The 20,247-nt window shown below is 38.2% G+C and overlaps 1 protein-coding gene across 3 annotated transcripts in view; it reads right to left on the minus strand.

The window, feature by feature from the left end:
* The window catches only part of GRIA3 (glutamate ionotropic receptor AMPA type subunit 3), a 254,308-nt gene that overhangs the window by 92,037 nt on the left and 142,024 nt on the right, over window positions 1-20,247 (minus strand). For all 3 annotated transcript variants that reach the window (XR_013998000.1, XM_081125665.1, XM_081125666.1), the window contains exon 5: window positions 2,101-2,154. Coding sequence is in view for 2 of the 3 variants with exons in the window: in XM_081125665.1 (XP_080981791.1) it covers window positions 2,101-2,154 (54 nt within the window). In the remaining variant the exon portion in view is untranslated. The remainder of the gene's footprint in view (window positions 1-2,100; window positions 2,155-20,247) is intronic.

Genomic DNA, 20,247 nt, shown 5'->3' on the forward strand with positions numbered 1-20,247 from the left:
GCCAATGGCTGAACAAAGTGTGTGTGGGGGTAAAATGGCTTGCCATTTCGGAGGTAGCATGGGGTTCCTCTATGTTCAGTCTTTGCACAGGAGCTCCCAGCTGTGCTCGCCAAGACTTTCTCAGAGCTTTACCACAGTCTGAGGCTCTTCTTATCAAACTTCCTTCCTTTCCCCCTCCTTCACTAATATCAGACCTGTAATGTGGTCTGAAGCTCTCCCTGCCTACTTGTATTCCTCTTCCTTTTATTTTTCACAGGTATTACTCTCAATAAATGTTTTGCACTTCTAATTATATCTTAGCATCTGTTTCCAAAGGACTCAACCAATACATCTGAGTTCTACAGTAAGGAATCTGAGGTCCACAAAGGTGAAATGACTTACCCAAGGTACCATAGCTAGCTAATAGCAAAGTTAGTATAACAACCCGAACTTTCTGATCCCCAATTCAATGCTTTCCCAAAGTTCAGTGGTCCAAGTACCACCACAGTCATGTATACAAACAGCAACACAACAGGTTTTGTTATCTATTTATCCCCCATACTATTATTTATGTGACACATTTCACACATTAAAAATTATTTCACTTGTTATTAAATCTCTACTTTAGCCCTGTATGAAGTAATAATATCCATAAAATTTGGATTTTGATGTGCTAGTTTTATATATTTTTAATATATATTAAATAAATACAATACCATTATAATAAAAATGTTTGTGTGTGTACTACCTAAAGTCATATCATTTACTGCCAGTGATAAGTAAGCCCTAGGACTTAAAAGGCAGAGGAGAAGGAAAAGGTAGACAGAGGGAGGAGGGAAGAAAGAAAGAAAAGCAAAATACTTATTGGTGAGGAAGAAATGGTAAAAACCTATCAATAACTGCCTTGGGTGCCTTGGGTGACCTCCATGTTTCCTGCCGAGCCCTGGTTTAATCTCCAGTGAGTCAACAAACATCCTTTACTTATTGGTTGCCTAAAAAAGCAAATTGAATGTATTCAGATGTAAATTAAGAATCAAGATTTCTCCTCCTAAAAGAGTCAATTCATTTATCCCCAAAATGGACTGAAATGGTCAACTCTGAGCAATTTATTGGAGAAGATGCACACTACCTTTCAAAGCAGTAGTTCTAATCTTCATTTTATAAAGTGTTTGAGTGTATACACTTCCTAAGAAAAAAGATTTAAGTAACATTTCCTTTATCATTTAAAAAATATTCATAATTAAAATAATATTTTTCTTTGATTTAAGAAATCTAAAAATATAATTGCAATAATCTTTCACCTTTGTTGTCATTCTTTTGGTTTAAGAGTTCTGTAATGATTATGATTTTATTGTGCTAATGAAACAAAATTGGGGTTATGTAATAATTTAATAGATTCCTAGTATCATAGTGATAATTTAATGTTCTTCTTTTGTTCCACGGAGATGGTATTATACAGAACCTCTGTCAAACAGATATTAGTGATTTAGAAGCCATTTTGTTAGTTCCTAAACCAATTGTTCTTTTAGAGAAAAAAGAGTTATAAACGAACCTAAATGAAATACTAGCTTCTAGAGTGTCACAAATTTTAAAGGCATGGGAAGTTTGAAGGTAAAGATTCAAGTCATGTTTTATTATAGGTAGAAAGGTGGCTATACACTTAATATTCCATGTTTAAACCTATTTCTAGCATCTGGTTTGAAAAGATTTGGCAATGGTCTACTTCTGGAAAGATAAATCCATTACTGATGTGCATGTAAGAGTGGATTAATTGGAGAAAGAGTCAGTTTCCTGTGTTCCCATCCCTTGTCTTACATTTTAAGCCTGTGTAAAATGATTTACATTTCAAATCCAAACTGAATCTAAGAATAATCAGTGAAGAATCATATCAAATTATTATTTTTTAAATGAGGAGAGAATATAAGCTTCACAGCTAAAATAGAGACTACATAATTGAAAACAAGGCTATTACATTTAGGTTTTCGTATTTACTGACTCATTTCTCCAAATGTCTAGAGAACAAATTAGGTACTTCATATATTTCCTTTTGGGATGATTACAGATAACACAAACTAAAGAGACTACATTGCCCTGGGAAACTTAAACTCTGCTTGTTCTTACCAGGTTAGCAAGCATGTAGTGATAACCTCTTGAATGTTTCCCCAGGATCACAACCTGCAGAAAGAATAAGAAATATTGTTTATTCAAGAAAGACATTTTCAATTGCACAATCAATGGGATGGCTAGAACAAATTACTTTTAAATGATCAACAAAGTGTTAGGTCTTTATACAATATAATCACAGTTAATTGGACCAGATTTCACTTTCAGGCAGAGAGTACAGAAAGAATTGCTAATATCAAAGTTAAAAATGTCAACAAGGGAGAAAAAGCTCTCTAAATTTCCAGGTCAGTAGCATCATTGTCACTTAAAATAGATGACAAAAGCAATGAAGCTGATACTCCCCCACCCATGAACTGGATTTCTGTACTTAGCTGTTGAGATGGCAAATGGGCTGAACTTTGCATACGAATTAGAAAATAGAATGTACAGTACTTTTTTTTTTTTTTAATCAGGAATGCTTAGGGAATAGTACAGTCAAAGAATGGGGTTAATGGGATTTTCAGGTTAATCAAGGTCGCTTTTGCTTATTGAAAACACCTTCTTTTTTCCTGTATTAATACTAAAAACTTGTGACCACCTGTATATCTTTAGGTGCTGAATGTGATGCCTTAGGATGGCAGGGAAGGGGTTTTTCCCTTAGGGGACATTTGGCAATGCCTAGAGACATTTTTGATTGTCACATTTGGGAGGGTTGACTAGTATCTAGTGGGTAGAGACAAAGGATGCTTCTGAACATCCTACAATGCACAAGACAGCCTCCCACAACAAATAGTTATCCAACAAAAAAATGTGAATAAGGTTGAGGTCGAGAATTCCTGTCTTAGGTCATCATTGCTATCATAATTTCCATGAATAACATTGTACTAATAATAGCCTTACAGTTTATCAAGGGCATTTTTATTTTCTCAAAATATGTAAATAGATTGAATGTTTTCCAACCAAATGTATTGATTGGCATTTGGAAGTTTTGACTAAATACCTGACATAAACTTATGTACAGATAGCTGAGGAGAGCAAAAATTCTGGTTAATTGAGGATTTTATAAAATGTCATTTTATTCAGTACCAACTATGTGTAAAATACTCTGCTGAGTACAGGGAGTGGGAATGAGGAGGGGATAATATAGAGGTTAAAGACAACCAGAGGTGGAACCAGGTTTTGTACAGACCTGATGCTAATACCATTTTAGAAGGCCCCTTTAAGAAAAATAATACAAAATTACACATACAATATTTTCAATAAGGCCTTGGAAAGACCCATGCAAGTAAAAGGCCATTAAGCTTAAGCTTCACGGTAAGTTCCATTCTGGACACTGCTGTCAAAGGGTTTAAAAACAATTTGTGAAAACAATAAATTGCATACAGACCAAACCAGAACCATACATAAAGTTAATACTACTACTACTACTAATAATAATAAAAACATCTGCCCTTAATTGAGTACCTAATATTTGCCAGGCACTGTGCTAGGTGCTTTATGTATATTTAATCCCTAGGACAATTTAACAGATTAAATATCATTAGTTTCATTTTACAGATGAGGAATCTCAACTAAGGAGAGTTTATGCCATTTGCCCAAGGCACACAGCTAGGAAGTGGTAAAGCTGGAATTAGAACCTGGGTCTGTCTGCCTCTAGAACCCATATTTCTGGATGTACATTACATGGCTTCTTAGTATGTATTAAATGTCAAATACCAGTAACTGCTCTTGGCCCTGGGAGAAAAGGTGTCTGAGACCTGCTGGGATGGATACGGAAGGCTTTTCCTGGAGGAGATGAGGTTTAAGCTGGCCCATAAGTGGAATCATATATTCAAATATGCTGGCATGAGAAGGCCTCAACTCATTTCAAGGAGAGAGAGAGAGAGAGAGAGAGGGAACACACATGAGTGAAAGCACTGGTTTTGATTAATTTAAAATATGAGCCACATTTCTGACTGATTATTTATGGAGGAAATGCAAGGTTAATGAATGTCTTGAGGAGGTGATTTTTCATGCTGCCATGACACAAAATGAGCTGTTATGTATCTGCTGGGATGTATTCTTCAGTGTCTGCTTGTGAGAAACATTCTTACTGGTGACATTTGTTAACTTTTGATGGCAAGTTGGGACCATACATTTGTTGAATTTTTAATTCACTGACAGCCCTCAAGATAATAAAATCAGAAGGTTTTTAGTTCTGCCAGAAAAATGAGCAAGATTCCTAAAGACGTCTGGCAGACCATAGAGAAAAATAAAGAAGCAAGCCCAAAGGAAACGGAGTAAGTCTTTCTCACCAGTGCAGGGCTTAGTGTCCCTTTGAACATGGGAAAAGTGAGAGAAAGTCATGGACAACCTTAGTGTTGTGAGAAGTGTCCTGAATGAACCTAGAAACCCAACATTGTCATGTACTTACTGTATGACTGTGGGCAAATCATTCACCTTTCTCAGCAGTGTTGTCAAGATTAGACTGAATAACATCTAAAAGGTGTTTGGGATGTGCATTGTGTAATTATGTGATGTTAAATAACTGTGGGAAGAGGTCATTCACTGACTTTTTTTAGGTTCAGTAAAACTTGAAGCTATTGGAATATCTGCTTTAGTCCATGCCCAGATGGTCTATTCAGAAGAAACTCAATTATTTGAAGGTAGCTCCTTCACAACTTCACCCTTTCAAAACAGCTTAAAGTGGAAGAGATGAGAAAGTTGTCTTAAGATAGAAACCTTTAGGTGTCACAAAGCTGCTGCCTTGAAGGCCATAATTATTTCCTCATCCTTATTTTCAGTGCCTTCTTAACTCTTATTTAACATACAGTTCTTACCAATCTTGTTTTTTCAGTTCACAGTAAATGAAAAGCTACAAATTAGAAGCGATGTGCATGGAGGGAGGGGTAATATTAGAAAGGGGTACATTAGCAGCAGAGGAAGTGACAGACTGACTTAAAGGAGAGGGAGAGGATTTTTAAAACATTGTACAACATTGTACTACTGCGCAGTATAATCAAGGATGTTCGTTGTGAATGCCTGAGTCATCAGGGTATGGCTTATTGCGCTCAGTAATTTCTGCTGGAAAAACCCAGGGATATGTATCATGTGCTTTAGAGAAGTTTTCCATCAAAAGTGCTCAAAATCTCAATACTTAAGAGAGTACATTTCAATTATCTTGGAATCTTACTTGGGGCAGCCTGATCCTACTGATATGAACTGAGTGAAGCCTCACTGCAAAAAGTGTAACGTTTTGCTCTTGGTCTTGCCCTGTTTTGAATTTTTGGCACAGGACTTGTGGGCGTAAGGATGGAATAGGTGTGTTGTGCATTATATGATATACAAAATAACTTTTTTTCAGTTAGTCCTAAATCTTCATATTTTCCATCTATTATAGATCAATAAGCATAGATTGTACCTTCAGTTATTTAATGACTCTGGTAACCAAGAGAATGATCAACTTTGCTTTTATGGTAATTATAATAGCTTTTTCTGAATTAGTTTCAGAACTTCAAGTATAAAAGCTGTTTAATAGTCTACAGTGAAATTGAAGAAGGAAATACCAAGTTCCCCGATCCATGCACTATGTTCACTGTGCCTTTGTAAGATTTGTTGGAGATGATGGATGGCTTAATATGATGGCAGATATGATAAATGTTATAAGAGGAAATGTGTGAAATGTAGATAAATTCATTGTTTTAAGGAAATCTATTTTTATCTTCACAAATAGGACCTGAAGGGGGAAAAAATACCACAATCATCATTTACTGAAACTTAAACAACAGTTTCCTTTGCAGAAGAAAAAAAGCTCTTACATACTAACACACTGAGTTGTGCACATAAAAGAGCATTAAAGTATTCCTTAAAGAAGCCAGTGAATCATAGTCTACCCCTCTGGAGAAGACTTCCCCTTATTGACTCCCCTATCCACTTATATATGAAATTGGGGGCTGGGTATCACTGAAGAGTTAAAAATAATTCAGAAAATGTTCATTTGGTTTGCTATGTAAGAGGCCCTTTCTTTTTCAGTTTAATACTTATCTAGACATTTTCATAAATTTAGAAACTTGAAGTTAAATTGCTCCACAAGACTATGTAAGGGAGGCCCACAGTTCCCTTGGAAGCAAAAGCATCTGTTTTTCTATGCTCACATTAAATATATGTGTGTGTGTGTGTGTGTGTGTGTGTGTGTGTAAAAGTGTCTGTATTTTTCCCTCCCTTCGATACATCTGGTACGCAGATTAGGTTATTTGAAGACCAAAGTACCTCCACTTTTGAATTTTCTACATCAGTTCCAAAAAAGGATCTATGTATAAAGATTGATCTTGCTTTGAGTACAGAACATGCCTTGCTGTTCACCTTAATCTGTTTCTCTTTGATTTACGTACCTGAAAATATTTGAGGGGCTGGGGAGAGAAATAGGGGAGGTTTCTGGTTTTCATTCACCAGATTTACCTATTGTATAGGTATTTTCTCTTTAAGAAAAAGCTATTAGACCACATTCCTTGTGTTCAAAGAGAAGACATTTTAAGCCCCTCCCTTTCCTACTTCCTCAGTTAAAAAAAGATACTCTTGTCCTATGGCAACCTATCTAATTTCATCTGTGTTGGGAGTTAAATAGTGATATGCTACAGAAATCAGCCTTAGAATACTCCATACTTCCCAGAAGAAATCTCCCATCAGATATGATAAAAGGTGTTCATTTTCTTGAATGAAAATCTGAAGTACTAAATTGCTTTGGTCATAGTAAACGTATACTGTGTCAGAAGTCAATTCCATTAGAATTATTTTCTAATAGTCTCAATTTGCACATACGTGCTCTCCTATAACTGAATGACAGTGCTTCATATTGCAGTGATCCGAGTTGAAAAAAATGTGCTGGATTAGTGAGGCAGAAAAGAGCCAATCATTTGTACCAAAGTCAACCCAATGGCAGTGGGGGTGGGGGTGGGGGTGGGGTGGTACAGATGGGGAAAGAATGGCTGAAGCTTTTCATAAAGAAGGAAAACGGGAGTATAACTGAAAAATCTCATCAGTGCTTATGCTGTCTACAGAGGAAGCTGTCTACAGACAGAAGGCAATTGAGTAACACATCAAATAAAATGATAGGATGTGAGGATCAGAGGACAAGAATTTCAACACAGAACATGTCTTTGGGAAGTTTCACTTCCTAGATTTTAATATTGCATTTAATATGACTGAATGGAATATGTGGAAGATTTAATGCTAAACAGCAGGAGAGGCAAAGAGAACATACAAATAGGCAATAAATGGCTGCAAGTTATTATTATTATTATTATTATTATTTTTAGCTAAAGACAAAATTTTAATGCATCTTCTTCAAGTTTTTATTTATCTTACATAGTGGTTGTATCACTACATATCACAAGTAAGTTAAAAGAGCAACAGATTATTCTTGCTCCTAGGGATGAGGAACCATTTCAATGTATGTTGACCTTAGTGGGAACACCTCATTGTATTAACCCTAAAATAATATTTCTCAAATTTCATTCCTTCACAAATTTCCTTAATGATTTATGTCCTAGCCACATACCACAATACTATTATTTACTTAATATTTATCTTTACAGATACCTCTTTACTTAAATTTAGCCACATCCAAAGCAATAAATATTCATGCAGAAAAATAAATACAACTGTATGAAAATAAAATATATTCATCCAGATGCCACTGAAAATCCTCTGGTGTACCACCAGGGTGGTGAGAAATATTGCCTTAAAGCAGTTGTGTCTTTAGGGAAGAGAATGCAGATCATGTCTTCTTGTCCTGATAAAATAAGGTTAATTCACCTTATGGTTCAGATCTTGAGAATATCTCCATCTACTTTCAAAGGTTCTTGACTTGTAAGGGATAAAAATGATGGGCAGAGTTTGGGAGGTAGCAAATAATGCCTGGGACTGGGTACAATGACAAATCTGGAAACTTATAAAAGCATTTTCTAAGGCAAATTACATGTACTACCCCACCCAGGAAGCCCAGCAGCTTTGATCAGCTAGAGTTCTTGGTCATGGGGCCAATAATAACTGTTTAAAACACCTACACTTTTTCACCAGCTATCTTCCTATAAAATCATGCACTTCCAAACACTGTGACTTTTCTTGGAGTACCTCATCTAGAAGTCCTTTCACAGTACCCTACTTATATTTGGAAATATTCTAGACATTTCTTCAGGGAGGCAAGGTAGGGGTGATTTTAACTAGTGCTCAACCTACAATAATACAGCAGAAAGACTTTTGTATTGGCTGTCCCCCCAGATTAGTGATAATTTATTTTAAACAATACATTTTAAATAAGTGTACTTCATGCATTATTAAATCTTTTTTTTTTTAATTTATCTTTATTGTTTAAAGTATTACAGATATCTCCCCTTTTCCCCCCATTGATCCCCTCCAACCCACATCTGCCCCCTCCAGGCCTTCACCACACTATTGTCTGTGTCCATGGGTTATGCATATATGCATATAAGTTCTTTGATTCATCTCTCCCCACCCACTCCTCCACCCCCGCCTTCCCACTGAGATTCATCAGTTTGTTCCATGCTTCTATGTCTCTGGATCTATTTTGTTCCTCAGTCTATTTTGTTTATTAGATTCCACATATGAGTGAGATCATATAAAACTGAATCAGAAAGAATCAGAAAACCTGAATAGGCGAATAACAACGGATGAAATTGAAACAGCAATAAAAAAACTCCCAGCACACAAAAGCCCTGGTCTGGATGGCTTCACAGGGGAGCTTTCTAATTCTTTAAGTTGTAGAGTTAGATAGTTTACTAAAAATGTTTCTTGCTTTTTGAGGTAGGCCTGTAGTGCTATGAACTTCCCTCTTAGGACTGCTTTCACTGTGTCCCATAGATTTTGGGTTGTTGTGTGTTCATTTTCATTTGTTTCCAGGAAGTTTTTATTTATTTCTTGATCTTATTGGTAACCCATTCATTGTTTAATAACATGCTATTTAGTCTCCATGTGTTTGAATATTTTTGAGTGTTTATACTGTAGTTAATTTCTAATTTCATGCAACTGTGATCTGAGATGCTTGATATGACTTCAGTTTTCTTGATCTTGTAGAGACTTGTTTTGTGTCCTAACATGTGGTCTATCTTTGAGAATGTCCCATGTGCACTTGAGAGGAATGTATATTCTGAAGCTTTGGGGTGAAATGTTCTGTAAATATCAATTAAATCCATCTGATCTAGTGTGCCAATTAAAGTCACTGTTTCTGTGTTAACTCTTTGGAAGATCTATCCAGTGAAGTCAGTGGGGTGTTAAAGTCCATGACTATGACTGTATTGCTGTTGATCTCTCCCTTAAAGTCCTTAAAGTTATTATTGATAGGTCCTTATTTATTGCCATTTTAATTCTTTATGCCTATGTTTCTCTCTCTATTTCTTCTTCTAATTACAGCAGTCCCTTTAACATTTCTTGCAATGCTGGTTTGGTGGTGATAAACTCCTTTAGCCTATTTATTTATTTAATCTGGGAAACTCTTTAATTCACCATCTATTTTGAATGATAGCCTTGCTGGATAGAGTAGTCTTGGATTCAGACCCTTGTTTTGCATTACCTTCAATACTTCATGCCTTTCCCTTCTGGCCTGAAGAGTTTCTGATGAGAAGCCAGCTAACAGCCTTATGGGAGTGCCTTTGTAGGTAACAGATTGTTTTTCTCTTGCTGCCTTTAAGATACTCTCTTTTTCTTGAATTTCTGGCATTTTAATTATGATGTGTCTGGGCGTGGGCCTCTTTGAATTCTTCTTGCTTGGGGCTCTCTGTGCCTCCTGAACTTGTGTGACCTTTTCCTTCACCAGGTTAGGGGAGTTTTCTGCCATTAGTTCTTCAAAGAGGTTCTCTAACCCTTGCTTACTTTTCACCTCTTCTGGCATTCCTATGATGTGCTCATGTTGTTGCACAGCTCCCTTAAACTGTCCTCCTGTTTTTTAATTGTTTTTTCTTTTTGGATCTCTGTTGGAATGATTGTTTTTCTACCCTGTCTTCTAATTCGCTGATTTAATCCTCAGCTTCTTCTAATCTGCTGTTTATTTCTTCCAGTGTATTCTTTATTTTGGCTATGTCATTCTTCATTTCTGACTGGTCATGTTTAAGTTTCCATATCCTTTTTTCATGCTGTTGAGCATCCTTGCAATCAGTATTCTGAACTCTATATCTGATAGATTGCTTATCTCCATTTCATTTAGCTCTTTTTCTGGAGGCTTCTCCTGTTCTTTCATTTGGGGTTTGTTTTTTTTGTCTCCGCATTTTGGTTGCCTATTTGGGTTTGTTTCTATATATTAGGTAGACCTGCTAGAACTCTCAGTCTTTTTGGAAGGTATCTGGGGCAGGCCAATGTCAGACACTGTTTATGACTGGCCTTGAGTACCCTGTTTGGAGCTATCAACAACCCACGGCTTGAGATCCCCTCTGTCAGGGCTGGATGCATTTAGACAGGACCAAGATGCACACCAAAGTCTGCTTTTCCAAGGCCCAGGTCCAGAAGCAGATCAGGCAAAGACTCAAACCACTCTGAGGTTTTCCTCTGCCTTCAGGCTGATTAACCTGCTTCTCTTAATGAGCCTCAGACTGTAGAAACTCCTCTGAGTAAGGTGAGAGGTTTTCCAGCAGGGTGGGTCAATTGCTTCCCCCTCAGGCAACAGCTGCTTGGAAGGTAAATGGTTGCCTCTGAAGTATGGGGGAATGGCTCGGCACAGGAATTCAGAGGGGTGCCCTCTGAGCTCTATCTCCAGAGCCCACAACCCTAGATTCTCCTCACACAGCTCCAGTCCACTCTGCCCTCCCTCTGCTGGAGCTCATGGTGTGTGGCTGCACATGAAACTTTGTGTGTTCACTCTTTAAAAGGGTGCCTGCATTTCCAGCCATTTCTTCCTGGCAGACAGAAACCCAGCTGCTTTTCACAGCCAGATGTTATGTGGGCACCTTTCTCAGTTCTGGTGTTCTTGGCTGTGAATCCTAGCCTGGGGTTTAGGCCCCACAATCCTCAGTGGAAACTCCCCACAGCTGAGATATCCCTCTGGACCTTTAGCTGGTGCCTGTGGTAGCCCAGCAAGCTACCTCTCGTGCCTCTGCACTTCCTACAAGTCTCTATGAGGTCTCCACTTTCCCTCCTTGGTTATTAGGGTGATGTCCAGCTCATCTTTCATTGCAGTTGATTATTCAGGATAGTTTTTCTATATTTTAGTTGTAATTCCATTTTAGTCTCAGGAGAGTGTCAGTGTAGCTTCCGTTCAGTCTGCCACCATCTTTAATCTCTCCTTCATGTATTCTTTTTTGAAATTTAGTGTCAATGATTTTATGTTCATACTTACAGAAACTTTCATTTGAATATTTATGTTTATTTTTAAATATCAAATTATATATATTTTTCTCTGTAGATTTGGCAAAATGGTTTGGGCCCAAAGCACTGTAATCTTGAATTTATGACTAAGATCTAGTGGAAGGATGATACAGGTGTTAAATAGAAGGCTTGGGAGTACCAGTGGACTCATTACTTGGATTAAAAAAAAGGAATGGCAATATCTGGCATATAACTGGGTAGTCACTCAAATATGTGTTGTTTCCAGCCACAATCAGTTGGGGATAGGTGAGATAATGCAATGGCCCAAGATTCACACCTTCTCATCTTTAAGTATTTATCAGAATCAACCTAGCATCACACCTAAAATGACAACTTATAGTATTTAAACTTGTAAGAGTCTAAAACTCTTCATGGATGTGATATGAATCACCCTTAAAGCTTGGAACAAATACATATTTATTAAAGGTGATGTACTAGAAAGAGCCATGGACCTTGAAGTCAGATGGTTCTGAATTCAAATCCTGCCATTTACTTATTAGCTCCATTGCTGTGTGCAAAATTGAACCATGAATGGTTTAGGTAGAGTATTAAATATCCAGATTCAGCCCAGAATGATGGAGTCTCCAAACTGGGAGGGGAGAGGAAGAATCATGTGATGTGGGGACGTGGAAAATGAGTTTTTTCTTAGAACTCCCTGATTATGCCTCTGTGAATGCATTTTCTGTTTGTCAATAATTCTACCATTTGACACCCGAATCTGTTTCTTGAAGGAAGTTAGTGAACATGTTTATGTTTTCTAATAAAAGTAAACATCTCTTAGAAAGCCAGTGTGTTTTTTGGGCTTTTGATTTCAGGATGGTTGCTTACTTGGCAGGTTTCTGGGAGCCATGGAATTTAAGTGTATTTCAATTTGCAAATGGATGACAAATGATAGAGGCTTAGTCCATGGGAAGCAAAACACAGAATTCTCCTAATTCACAAATGTTTGGTTTGGTTTTTTACTCTTGCTGTTTGAATTTGGCATTATCTTCCTTACTCTGAAAACTCATTCACCTTTGTGATCACACTGACACAATAACAGTTCAAGCATTCTAGACAGAATTACAGACTTTCAGCCAAAAATAGGGGGCTCCTGAAAGCTGATTATTAAATATTCAGCAATTTTATGAGCCAGTTATTAAATCATTGGTAGCTTAAAATCAGCCATGGTGGGAGTATTTATACTACAGAAATCAGCCAACACTACAAATCAAGGCTTTCCACCCCTTTACCTTGAGAACCAGTTTACCAACATACTACTGGACTCAGAAGGAGTATGGATTGAAGTTTGTAGTAGATAGAAGGGTTGCCTCTCTTAACCATATTTCATTCTTTTTCAGTGAACATTTGTTGAGTGTCTGCTCTGTGCTAATCCTAGGGTAAGACACTGGGGAGACAGAAGTCACCAAAACCTGCCCTTGCCTGGAGAATCTCAACACTGGAGTAGGAAAGACTGCCAAGTTAACAGACAATTATAACCCAGCAGGAGAAGTGTGAGAACAGAAATATGTACAAGGTACAACTGAGGAGAGAATGATTAACCCATAACCTGCTAGAAAATACTTTGTCTCCAACTGAAGACCTAAAGAATGTTTTCCTTTGGTTTTTATAAGTGGGAAACTTACAAACAGGTAACTTAAAGAGAATGCTATTTTGAAAACAAACAGAAATGTATTTCAGAGAATGATTTCTCTTGATTTCAGAAGAGTCTTGCTGTTTTATAGTGCTTACACACTAGAAGAAAAATTTTATTTGGATCAACTATAGGCATTTGTTGTGATGGTTGCCTAAGCTGCTCCATAAGAAATCATGACTGAAATGATTGATGGGAAAAGCAAAGTTAGAAGGACTATAAATGGTTATATAATAAGTATAATGAGATCTGTTAAGGACAATGCACTCCAGCTTTGTCAATTACAAGCTGTGTAACCCTTAGCCAAGTTACTTAACCTCTCAGTTTTCCATCTGTAAAAGAGGGAGCATATTACAGTATCCCACTGTTATCCATAGTTTTGCTTTCCATGGTTTCAGTTACCCGTGGTCAACTGTGGTCTGAAAATATTACATGGAAAATTCTAGAAATAAACAATTCATTTGTTTTAAATCACATACTGTCCTGTGATCAAATCTCACACTGTCCTGCTTTATCTCACTGAGGATGTGAATAATCCCTTTGTCCAGTGGATCCACACTGTATATGCTCCCTGCTTAAGTTAGTCATTTAGTAGTCATCCTGGTCTTCAGATTGACTGGTGGTATCATAGTGCTTGTGTTCAGGTAACCCTTATTTTACTTCATAATGGCCCCAAAGTGCAAGAGTAGCAATGCTGGCAATTCGAATATGCCAACAAGTAGCTGTAAAGTACTTCTTTAAGTGAAAAAGTATGTATGTATAGGAAAAAAAGTATATATATATATATTTCATTATTATCCATGGTTTCAGGCATCCAGTGGGGGTCTTGGAATGTATCCCCTGCAAATACGGGGAACTACTATAATTGAGAGGCAGTGGAATAGGGAGATCAAGACTGCAGACTAGACTGCCTGGGTTAGAGTTCCTATTTGCCCTTTAATAGCTGTGTGACTTTAGGCAGTTAACTTAGACTCATTTTCAATGAGGATACTGAAACAGAGAGTTGATCATTAATACCTGCTTCATTGAATTGCAAAGAGGAATAAATGAAATAACATATCTATAGTACTTAACACAGTGCCTGATACTTATCCTACATTAGTTATGTTTTCCCTTTCTTATTCCTATTGAAATGCCCTCTCCCTCCATCCTTCCCTGTGGAAATCACATCTATCCTTCGAGGCCCAGTGTATATGCAGCCTTCTCCATGAAGCCTTTTCTGATTTCATGTCCCTCACTCTCAAAATACAGAGAAGTGATTTCCTGCTGCTATGGGCTGAGGGATATGGAGAGGCCTCAGAGCTTGGTGCAGAGGGGTATTGAGGCCAGTGATTAGGATAACACTGGCTTGATGTTCAGGAAAGCAGCTGATGTTTGCATTTGGAGTTCAGGCATTTAAGGGTGAAAAAAGGACAAGAATCTGGGGCTAAATCAACAACAAAGTAACCCACACTGCCGCCCTCTACTGCCCCCTCCTCTCCTGCTCTCAGCATTGATCAGAACCATGAATTCAAACCACACAAAAAACATGGCTGGGAAGATGTGTGTGGGAGGTGGAGGTGGGGGAATGTTCCACCCAAAGACAAAGGAGCACAGGCCATGACCTAATTGATCATGTGTAGTCTTCACTGTGTTTGTACCACAAGAGAGAATGGGGGTTGGAGGCAGGCGGTGAGAGAGGTGAGAGCAGAAATTTGGCCAAGTCACTAAGATGGAGCTCCCTTCTGCCTTGTAGACAATGTTGCTCAGTAGTCTGAGGCCCATCTACTCTGACAGTGACAATAGGACCTTGAGCTTATCCATGCTTTATTTTAGGAGCAAGGAGGCATAGCTATTCCAGGCTTTCTTAGGAACTTGAATCCACAGAGGCTTTGTGGGTAGAGAGGACACTAAAGAACATAATCCACATTCCATGGAGGTCCAGGCTACAGGAATGTCTTAGGGCAGTACTTCTCAAAGTGTATCCTGCATGGACCACCTGGAAAATCTGCGAAATTACAAGCACCTGCGCACCTCTCCGGAGAGTCTGATTCAGAATGTCAGGGTTAGGGCCAGGAAGTATTACATTTTAATCCTCAGGTGATTCTGATTCACACTGCAATTTAAGGACTACCTTTCCATATGATAATAAATGCACTTTGAAAAGCTAAATGCAAGACCCTTGGTGATGGGATTCTCATGAAAAGGGGGAAGAAGAGAGACATTGAGCTTATGGGGGGCTCCCTTGGTAAGCTCCCATGGGAAGCCCTGGACAGGGAGTGGGCAGCCTGAGGACACTCACCCATACTCCTGGGAAAGAATCTAAAGGAGGAATTTCTGAAAGGTTCTTGTGTTAGACAGAACTGCATCAGAGGCAGGCCCTGAAACAAAGATTTGAAGGCCAGTCATTTAATTGGGAGATGATTCCAGAAAGTGTTGGTAGGGGAGTGAGGAAATGAGATAGCAAAGGGAAAGAAGCCAACTGAGGTGCATTAAGAAGCAGGTTAGCTCTGAGCACCTCTGGGAGTGGTGTGAGTCTTTGTCTTTCAATTCCCATTCACCATTAGCTTATAGCTTCTGTCAGGAGTATTAATTTTTCCTCAACACTTCTGTCTTACCTCATTCTCGGGCTGAGAGAAAGTCTTCAGGTAGAGAGTAGCATGTGCTTACAATAGGATGCTGTTGGCATGTGTAAAAAAGGCTAGTGCCCTGTAAAGAAGAAAGTTCTTGTATCCTTTAGGACAGTATGGATGGATCTGGAGAAAATTATGCTAAGTGAAATAAGCCAGGCAGAGAAAGACAAACATCACATGATCTCACTTATATGTGGAATCTAAATAACTTAATATACTGATGAACAGAATAGATTCAATAACATGGAAGCATAGATCAGACTGACGAATGTCAAAGGAAGGGAGAAGGGCAGGTGGGTGGAGGGGGAGAGAGTAACCAAAGAGTTTGTATGCATATATGCACAGCCCAGGGATGTGGACGGTGGTGAGGAGGGGGATTGGGGGGGTGGGTGGGAGGGGGTGGAGTGGGTCGTTGGGGAGATAGAGAAACATTTGTAATGTTTTTTTGTTTTTTTTTTTAAAAAAAGGCTAGTGCCAAGAGGATATGGGTAGGGCACCAACAGCATCTGGTATAATTACAATGACCCTTATGTCACATATATTGCACTGTACAATTTATATATTGCTTTGATATACATCATTATAACAGATAAAAAATGGGGTAGACAGTGAAGGATAGTGGTGGTGGGAGTGAAATCTGGGGTCAGACCAACCTAGAACACCAGTCCTTCCTTTTCATAGCTGAGTGACCTTGGAGAAGTCATTTTACCTCTCTGAATCTCACTTTCTACATCTGTAAAATAAAGATCATAATGACACCTACTTCTTAAGGTTATTGTTAAACCTAAATGAAGAAATGGCTTTAAAATTCCTAGCAAAGTGCTTAAGATATAAGGGGGTTCAACCAATATTTCTTCTCTTTCTCCCATCCCTATCTCTTTACTTATCTCATGTACCCCATAGCATATAGCCTCAGTGTATGGCAATGAGGTAGTGCTCCATAAATGTTCCTAACATGGAGGGCTTAAGTACACTCTGGAGAAAAGTCTAGATTGCTTATGAAGCAGTAGAAGCAGGTACCATTAAAAATATAAAATCTAGAAAAGTATACTGAGGGAATGGGCATTGAACTAGTTCAGATGCATGAAAGGCTTTCACCCTAGAGAGGAAGATATCTTTTAGACCAAATTTTGAATGATGAGAGGATACTGCTGCTGGCAGACAGAAGGAAAGAGAGGATCCCATGTGGGAAGATGCCCTGGCCCAAGGCCTGGTGGTGAGATATAACAAAGACAAACATAAGCTAACATCTATTGAGCACTTACTGTGTACAAGGCACTGTGTAAAATGGTTTTTTACATGCTTTACCTCACTGAATCCTCACCACAATCCTTTAGGATAGGCACTATTATTAATTGCATCTTCCATGTTAGGAAATTGAAGCCCAGAAGGGTTGGGGCACTTGCCTGAGGCCGCACAGACAGAAAATGATGGAACTTGATGTGAAAAGCAGATTTGTCTGACTCCAAAGCCCAATCACTAAGTGTTAGCAGCTATAATAATAATTACTGATCATAAGAACTATCATTATTACTGTGGGATGATCAGTTTCCACCATGAATTCAATTCTACAAAGACTGAGTACTACCACTATCATGTATTATTAGCTATGTGGGGAGCAGTTATGGCTTGAATCTTTGGAAATGCTCCTTTGTTGAGGGGTACCCTGGGAATTTCCCTTTGGTTTCCCCTAATTATTTCTCAAAGCTTTGGGCTTGGTTCACATGATTAAGACTCAAATTTTTGATTCCCTATCAGCATATGACATGGGTTGTCATTGTTTAATCACAAGCTATACTTCTGATGAATGCTGGATAATCAGAACAAAAGCACAGGAAAAATAATTAGAGGAAACCAAAGGGAAGAGGCTCACAGCCTTGAACAAGAGACTGTGTTAAGGTTTCTAGGACTCAGTCCCTGAAGCTCTGACAATGTATTTTGATCCTTGTCTGAATGCAAATGAACAACTCCATAAAATCATAGGCAGTTTGTCACAGTGCAGGTTATTTAGCTAGTTAATTAGAAGTCTGAGTGAGCTAGTGCCTCTCTGCGCTGGGCTCTGAAGATAACCAAACCTGTGTTCTGACCAGGCAAGTTAATTTAAAATAAGTGACCTCAATTGGGTAATGGCTGCAAGTTCAAATTCAAGAATCGCTATAATTAGCCCCAGATGGATTTTAATTGTTCTTTTCAGGAAACGGAGTGGAGATGGGGGAAAGAGAAATGCCCAAGTCCAAAGTAAAGGTTATTAGCTGTACCTTTCAAAAACAGAGGAGCTGACTGGGGCAGGACATAGTTAATGTGGTATAACAAGTGTTCCATTGCTGCTTTTTCAAATGCATCTTTCTAGTTGTGGTACATAAGATGTTCCTAGTTTTTTTTTTTTTTTTTTTTTAAATAAAGACTAAAATTCAACACTCTTAACCATGTGGTCTCAGGCAAGTTATTTAGCTTATGTCTGTTTCTTATCTACACAATGGAGAAAGCACTATTAAGCCTACCTACTCAGAGGATAGAAGGAGATCATTTGCAAAAGAGCTGAGAGAATATATAAAAAGCTCTTCAAGACAGTATTTATTCTTGCTTTAACTGAAGAGAGTTTCCTAAACAAAGATTTTTGATTTTAGAATATAAGGCTACTCTAGGTATATGCCTCTTTTAATTTTTTCTTAGACTCTGTCATAAGCCAGTTACCTTCTGAACTACACCTTTTGAAAGTTTAAAGGATCACAGTAGGCAGTATGTTCAGCGCCATACCTGTATGGTGATACATGATGTTCTAATTTCTTAGGAGGTGCACCCACAGAGCTGAAAATGACTTGGGCTTTGTGGGATTTTGGAAGAAATCAGAAAGCACACACATTTAACATTTTTTATGAAGTTGGATCCTTTTCAATTTATATTAATATAAATCTTTGACTTGAAATTACATGCTGGCACAACACTGTGGTACCACAAGGTTAGTGTGAGTCACAGTGAGAGCAGGATGGCTTTATCCCTACTTATTTTTTATATGAATGCTTGGATTTCTCTTCAGTGTTCTCATACATTCTAATTACCCATATCTTCCAGAGCCCTGGAAGCCAAAAGTAATAAGAATTTGTACAATGGTAAAATAAAATAAGTGAAAAAATCATAACCCAGTACAAAGCTTTAGAAAACCAAGATGCTTTTCTTTCCCAATTCTACTTTTTAAGGGGAATTGTATTGTGCTGCCCATTTGAGTCCCCCTGAACAGAATGTAAGCATCTAAGAGAGAGATTTACAACCTATGCCTACTGACAGTAATCACAACTGTTTATTCTTTAGGCCAAACCAAAACTCATTAAAGGAGCTTGCTTTTAAATCAGATTCTACATTCTGCCTTGTTAGATGAGCCGAGCAAATAATGGAATTGTGCCTCCCAGAATTGCATTGCTATCAAAAGGTCGTGCCTTTTGCTGAAAAGAGCTTGAGGTCATAATGCAGAAATAAACAAAAAGCCCTGGCTCTACATTATCCTTCATCACTGGGAAACCCCTATCCATCGTAGGGAGCGGCAGACGACACAACTTTATGAGGATTTTGCAAAGATTTAAGTTACGGGCTGAGCAGTCATGTCTAAAAGTCTCCCTGGGGAGTTCTGTGGTGCATCATGAGTAAAAGCCACAATCTACAGTGCATATAGGACTTGGAATTATTCTCCAAGTGATGAATGTCAGGACTTTTTTTTTTTTCCCTGAAGGAAGTTGAGAAGCTATTTATTTAATTCAGCAAATATTTTTTGGGTACTTACGAGGTTCCAAACTATTTTAGGTGCTGGAGATTCAACACTGAACAATACAAAAAATTCTACCCTCATAAAGCCTATATTCTAGTTTGGTTGTCTGGTGATCACTCCCCCCTGTGGATTGCTGTATGGTTTCTATCTCATATTTCCCTCAGAATACTAATTACTTACCCAACTTAGACATGTGCCCTGCCATTCCAACTACATTTTAAGTCCTTGAGGGCAGGGCCCCAGTTTAAGCTTGCTAGTGTGTATATAATTCATTGAATACCCTCTAGGTGGTATTCAATCAGTGTTTGTGGATGATGAGAAAGAGAGGACTCTGAATACAAGGAAGGGGGATGAGAAGTGATATTAACTTCAAATGTTATCTTTCTGGTATAGTATGTTTTCATAGGAACAGACTATGTTAACCTAAACACTAATTCCAGGCAGTTGGATGGGAAGTCAGGTAGGGGTGAGAAGACAGGTAGCCTGTTTAGAAGAGCTCATATGTAGATGTCTATTTGGTCCATGTATTGACTAATCTTGGGTAGGGTGTCACAAACAGTACATTGGAATCAGATCTGAGTTTAAATCCTTGCTCTTTCACTGATGACTTGTGTGACTATTGTATGTGAGCCCCTCTCTTAGCAACTCTTTCTTCATTGTAAAATGATGGGGTAGTTTAATCCCTAAGCAGAATCTTCTCATTTCCGATACCATGGTACTGTATTTTCAGAAGGAAAAATTCCATTTCTTGAGGATCAAAATGTCATGTTGAAAGGGAAAGTTGTGTTATGGCCAATATAGCCTGTGTT

The sequence above is a fragment of the Miniopterus schreibersii genome, assembly GCF_964146895.1.
Source record: "Miniopterus schreibersii genome assembly, chromosome: X".
Classification (NCBI taxonomy): domain Eukaryota; kingdom Metazoa; phylum Chordata; class Mammalia; order Chiroptera; family Miniopteridae; genus Miniopterus; species Miniopterus schreibersii.